This window comes from Galeopterus variegatus, unplaced genomic scaffold (genome assembly GCF_000696425.1).
Source record: "Galeopterus variegatus unplaced genomic scaffold, G_variegatus-3.0.2 Scaffold3753, whole genome shotgun sequence".
Lineage (NCBI taxonomy): Eukaryota > Metazoa > Chordata > Mammalia > Dermoptera > Cynocephalidae > Galeopterus > Galeopterus variegatus.
In genome coordinates, this window is record NW_007729864.1 from 98,779 (window position 1) to 105,102 (window position 6,324).

Below are 6,324 nucleotides of genomic sequence, written 5' to 3' on the forward strand. Positions count from 1 at the left end.
CTTGTTAAAATCCAGATTTTGATTTAGTAGGTTGGATGTGAGGCCCAAGATTACACCTTTCTAACAATTTCTCAAGTTATAGTAATAGTGTTGAGTAGCAGGCAACTCTAGAATCTTCCTTCTCAAACTAGGCCATTCATATATACGACAGCAAGCAGGAGGTTGTCTTACAAGATAAAACACAAATATAATCTCATTCTGCATTTTTATTAAATAGAAAGTATCTTACTTGGTGGGCGTAAACTGGGTCCAGGTCCATAGCTGTCATCATTTGCTTCCTTTTCTTTTTTTTCCTGATCCCCAGCTGCCTGCAGGCTGGGAAATTCCTGCTGAAATTGACTGTTTACCTGGATTCCTATAGATTTTTTGAAAAGACATTAAAGGTAACTTTTATACTGAAGACAATTCAAACAACCCTCTCAGGATAGTTTTCTGCCTCTTTCTGATAAACTATTCCACATTTCACAATGACAGTTCATTTACATAAAACTCATAAAAATTATCTAGAATCCTTTGAAAAGTTAATGAACAGCCATGAGGAGATAAAAGTCTAAGAAAGGAATTGGCAGATGTCATTCCAGGGGATTTATTTTTAAGATGATCAGGCAAGTAGAGTTTCACTTGCTTTTCTTTTATTATGACTTCTTACATTTTCAAAACAAATTAAATTCCTTTGCTAAAAACACTAAGAATTAGTTCAAATCATATTACTGAAAAAGAATTTTATGAATATACACTGCAAGTATCAAGGTGGAAGCTAAAATGCCTTCATTTAATTTGTTGCTTTCATTTAATCTGATTTAATTTACCACTGAGATATTGATTGCACCTCACCATTCACCTATTCACCATCTACCTACCTACCTGCTTATTTTTATACCTCTTTAAATTAATAGAGCCACTTTTATTAGCTTGAGGGCCTAGATTGATTCTACCATAGAATGTTCTATAGACCGTTGCTGTTTTGCAACTGAAAAAATTAAATTCTATTGGAGAGTCCATCATTCCTTGGGGTAAGGGGAGTGTTACAGCTACGGTTTATGGCTACTCTCTATCTCTTCTCCACCAAGGAAATCATGACAGCATGTTTGAAACAGGAGTGGTTGGGGGCAGAGATGGAGATGTATATGGTCTCAATCTATGCAATGTCGGGTACTTTTATGTCTCAAAAAACTGAAGGCACAGGGGCAAACAATGTTGGGCAGAGGGTATCTTAAAGACTCTCTTTTAAACCATTATCACTGGCTCACACATGGGTCTTGACACTGAGATTTAACTAGCCCAAGAGATTTTACAAAGACTCTTGTTTAGGGCCTGAGTACATCCCTTGACGATGCTTTCCATCTGTACTAAAACAGTCGACCCCTTATCTCCTACATGGCTGCTCAGTAACTATCAAGCCTAACCAGTTTCCCCAGCTAATGTCCACTTACCATCTCCTTGCCCACCTTGCTTGTTACTGGCCCATGATTTGGGAGCTGGTGCTACTTCGGGGGGGGTTGCAACCCCAGGTTTTGGCTGTGCTGGTGGCACTTCTGGTGTTCTTAAAAAAAAATATGAACCCATTATTTCACATATTGTATGTTTAAATAAAGTAAAATCAATATTATATTTAAGGTAAATCTGTGTACAAATTATTCTGGCTACGTATTTACTTACAGATGCATCACCCACAAATGTTTTCCCTCTGTAACATTCTGTTACATAAATTACGGCTATTTTTGTCCCCTTTCATCTCTGCCTTTGAGTAACCCAGCAAGATGACAACTTTGCTGGTTTTCCGTTTTGTTAAAAAGCAAAACAAAAAAACACTTATTATTGAACGTAGCTACCAGAAATCTATTTTGAAGAAGTGAACATTTATAATTATAAATAACATTATATGCATACATACAGTCTGTACTGGTGGAATTAGCTGGGAGCTAGGCTAAGCAACCTCTGCATTTGGCAGTCAACAGGTTCACCACTGTACTTATTACTGTTATTCAAAGAGGTAACAGCAACCTGCCTGATCCATTCCTATAAGTAAAAGGTGTTTTAAAAGGGTCTATAATTTTATTCAATCCTTGTAATGAGGTAATACTTAAAAATGAAAAGGTAGTTAAGAGACTTAAGAAATGAAATACATTTTGGATATAATCAGACCTGGAACTGTCTTGTTACTACAAAATAATTCTATTACATACAACTAACAAGGGGACAAGGAGAGGGCTAGCCAGTTAATTCAGCTGGTTAGAGAAGAGCCTTATAACCTCAAGGTCACGGGTTCAGACCCCGTACCAGCCAGCAGTCAAAAAAATAAAAAAAGGTAGAGAAACAAAAAAAAAACAATAAAAAGAAACAACTAACAAGCAAAGAACAGTAAGTCCTTCACAAGCTTCTACACAAGTAGCCAGATTTACTATATAAATCTCCTCAGGCAGGACAGAAATTTGATAACAAATATAGGTTAAGAAAGTCTTGATTAGCATTATTCAGCTTGGTCATTCAATTAACAAAGAGCCTGGCACAATCCTTGACACACAGGCTAAATATTTGTTGAATGAATGATGATTAAAATGAACACTATTAATACTATCCCAGCTCTCTTGCTAACTGTCCACTCAACAAATATTACTTGAGCACCTACAGTGCACCAGGCACAGTTTCAATGCTGGAGATGTACATTAAACCAAGCAGATAGAAATCCTTAGCATCATGGAATTTAGGTAACAGAACCAACTCTTAATCATATTAGAAAAAGAATTCTCCAACATTCTCCGAAATGTCAGAGAATGTCGACTTCTCTGACATTTCAGTGATGGCAGTAGGACAGGAGGGAGCCTTATACAGCCTATGACATAAGCAAAGTTGTGATTAGCAATTCTGTCTCCTGTTCTACCTTGACAAATAGAAATACTGTCACTAAATCCACTATAGGGGAAATTAATCAAAGGTTACTACATAATCAAAGACTTTAGAGGGCATGAAATATGCAATATGCACAGTACAACACTCAGCACATATCAGGTATTCAAACGTAAGTTCTCTACAAAGAAAGAAGAAAGGTTTCAGCCTTTAATAGACTTTGACTCACTTTTCTTCTTCATGCTGCTCTTGTTTTGATGCCCATCCTGTGCCATCTTTAGGTACAATGTTCACATTAGGATCATTGCCTTTGTTTTCTGCTTTGAGACTTGGGAGGTTAGCAGGTGGAGGCATGCGCCGTGAAATACCAACTTTTCCAAGACTCTGTAATCCATGTCGAGCTGCAACTAAAGATCAATAACATCAACTTTCTTAGAACATCTATTTTATTACCCATTTTATTCTTCAAATGATATAGAAAAACAGTAGGAATTAATGGAATCTTTGAACAATTATTCCTAATAATTTAAGAATTTTCAAATTAAGGTATACACCTCCAACACAATACAATGTAGAAATATTAAGCAACCAGGCCACTGAACAGAAGTTTTAAAAATTCTAACAATGCAACTCAACACACTATGAAAAAGAAAAAGAAAAAAGAAAAATAAAACAATGATAATGCTGGTTTTGAAATTTTTTCAGGGAATCTACTTCAAACTCAAAACTGAGGATGTTGGGAAATAAATATGTTGACTTTATGTTCATAAGGAATAAGACAAATGTACCATACATGGCCCAGTTTTCAGTTTTCACTGTATACACTGAGCTCAAGGTATCTAAGTTAAAATACAAAAACAGAAACCAAAAACCACAGAACTTTCCCTATATGCCTATCAATCTTATTGATTTGAGTTTCCCCTTTGGAACCATACAGTTCTATTTCTGCTGAAAACAGACTATAAAAATATTTTTAAAATGCTATAGGAAAGTATAAATTTTCAAATATTTAATTCTTATTGAAAAGTGTATGCATACATAAAAAAGCTAATGTAAATGAGGCTGCATTAACTTGGGTTTGCTGTAGCTTCTAACAGCAGCAGTTCCAGTGTACCATTTATAGTTACAAAACAAAACCATGAAAAACATAAATGCCACTTGATTTGACTCACCTGTGGTTTTCTGAGTTTCTAAGGATTTACCCTTGTAAGTATTAAATAAACTGAGTGTTGCATACTTTTTCCCATCCTTTGCTTTTGTGCTCTGGCCTGACTTCTCCGACATTTCGGTGGAAACTCATCGAGTCCAAAACCTCCTGCCACACCCCTTAAAACCAGCCTTTAAGATGCACATAAGAAAGAAAAATAAGCAGAAAATTTTATGATTTATTAGCTGACTCAAAACCCAGTAAATTCAGATGTTCAGAGACATTCTAAAAAATAAAAACACTGAGAAATGAATAAACCAATCATCAATAACTCTTATCAATGATAATTTTATAGACCTCTTTAATATTGTCAAATTCCAATAATCAATACGTGACAAAATTAGTCATCATAAACTAGTATGCATTTGGCAAACATATTATTTATGGTTTATAACTGCTTAACTATATCACAGAGAATAGGGTTATAATCCATACTGAGATGAATAGATCAAATATGGTAAATCTAAGGGCCAGCCCATGGCTCACTTGGGAGGGTGTGGTGCTGATAACACCAAGGCCACGGGTTCGGATCCTATATAGAGATGGCTGGTTAGTTCACTGGCTGAGCGTGGTGCTGACAACACCAAGCCAAGGGTTAAAATCCCTTTACCGGTCATCTTAAAAAAAAAAAAAAAAGGTGAATCTATTCAATTTAATAGGCTTGAAATGATCAGCATGATTGGCTAACACACATGGAATCCAAATATGACAGGTCATCATTCCCCTATAAATTGCATAGCTGTGTTTTTAGGCAGTATGAACCCAACAAAGCTTTATTAACTTAACAATTTAAAACAAAGAACATTCTATTTTTTCTGCATTCTGTAAAGGGCAGAACATTTCCTCATTAACACAAGGCACAAAAAAATAATCTATTTCATGTCTATGGACTAAGTGTTCAAGAAATGGTGTGCATTTTGTCAGAACATATAGAAAGTCCTTTATAAGTGAGAAATTATTAGAAACAAATAGTGTTTTAATGAACATTCATATATAAAACACAGAATCTCCATCTTTGGAGCTAATGTACCCTAATTCTGAAGATGTGCCCTGACCTAAAGCTACGCTATTACTAAATAGGAGAAAAAGACAGAAATTATATCTCATACTATTTCCCTTTAATTTAATAAAGTTGTGTAAACATATCAATCTAAGGGTTTTTTTGTTTTTAATGTGGGTTTTGGGGAGAGTAGGGCAGAAGGTGGCCAATTCTACCATAAAAACCATCAATAGCTGAAGATGGTGGAATAGACGGTCCCCAGAGTCACTCTCTCCCATAAATCAACCAATTTACAACTATAAGAATGTAACATCAGCCAAGCTGGGGCTGCTGGAGCTCAAGGGAAGAGAAGGAGAGACCATTGGAGTTCACGAAAGCAGAAGAAAGCACGATGAGAGAAAGAAAAAACTGCTCTGAGCATTCCGGGCTGCGGCCACTTTAAGGCTCCAGCTGCTGAGCGCATGGAGCAGGAGCTGGCAGAAGCCGCAGCTGTGCCCTTCAGATGGCGTTACTTGAAGGCGGCAGGGGAGAAGAGGGCCTTTGTGGCCCCCAGGACAGCAAGACCACTAATTGGGTTCTTGTGGACCCACACAGGAGCAAGGAGCCAGAACAGCTGAAAAAGGGGAGCCACTCAGAGGCTGGCGAGTCACCGCAAGGGAACAGCGCAGAGCCCGCCCCATGGGAAGTGTTTGGAGCACATGTGGTGGGGAGACAGGCCCACTGGGAGAAAAGTGAGACACAGCAAGGACAGCCGACCTGCCCCCCAATAAGCACAGGACCACTCACAGGAGACTGAATTGCATGGGGTGCAGTTTGATGAAAAAACTCAGGCCCAGATCAGAGTTTCTACACAACCCAGGTGCACTGGATCTCTGGAGAACCAGAAGTACCTATAAGGTCAACCATTAAACCCTAAGCTGAACAAAAAACCTTCCCTTAGGGAAACAGCAGCAAAGCAGCAATCTGCCTTAACCACACAGCTCAAGTACTGGCTCCCAAAGGAAGTTCCCCCATGTTAGGAGTAAGCAAAGGACAAAAAATTAATTCCAGCCGAGGTACACCACCAGTGCCTTGGGGCCCACCAGGGGACATGAGGCAGGGAGCCAGGGACTGGACCCCCACCCACAAGTACTCACACCGCCAGCACCTTGGGGTCTGCCCAAACAAACGAGGTTTGGAGCCAGTGCTTGGGGCCCACCTGGGGGCCTGGGAAAAGCAGCCAGGGAACAGACCCCCCCCCCACCTGCCCACAACCAGACACACCGTGCCA

At 38.6% G+C, this 6,324-nt stretch overlaps 1 protein-coding gene across 10 annotated transcripts in view; it reads right to left on the bottom strand.

Annotated features, from left to right (window-relative positions):
* The window catches only part of PRRC2C (proline-rich coiled-coil 2C), a 64,403-nt gene extending 60,211 nt beyond the window's left edge, over nt 1–4,192 (bottom strand). For 7 of the 10 annotated variants that reach the window (XM_008585904.1, XM_008585909.1, XM_008585905.1 and 4 more), the window contains exons 1-4: nt 4,020–4,192; nt 3,077–3,254; nt 1,434–1,543; nt 230–355 (exon numbers count right to left, since the gene is read on the bottom strand). In XM_008585904.1, coding sequence (XP_008584126.1) covers nt 230–355; nt 1,434–1,543; nt 3,077–3,254; nt 4,020–4,131 — 526 coding nt within the window. In that variant the 5' untranslated portion in view covers nt 4,132–4,192. The remainder of the gene's footprint in view (nt 1–229; nt 356–1,433; nt 1,544–3,076; nt 3,255–4,019) is intronic. The other 3 variants (XM_008585910.1, XM_008585906.1, XM_008585903.1) reach the window with 1 other exon arrangement.
* Between the last annotated feature and the right edge of the window lie 2,132 nt (nt 4,193–6,324).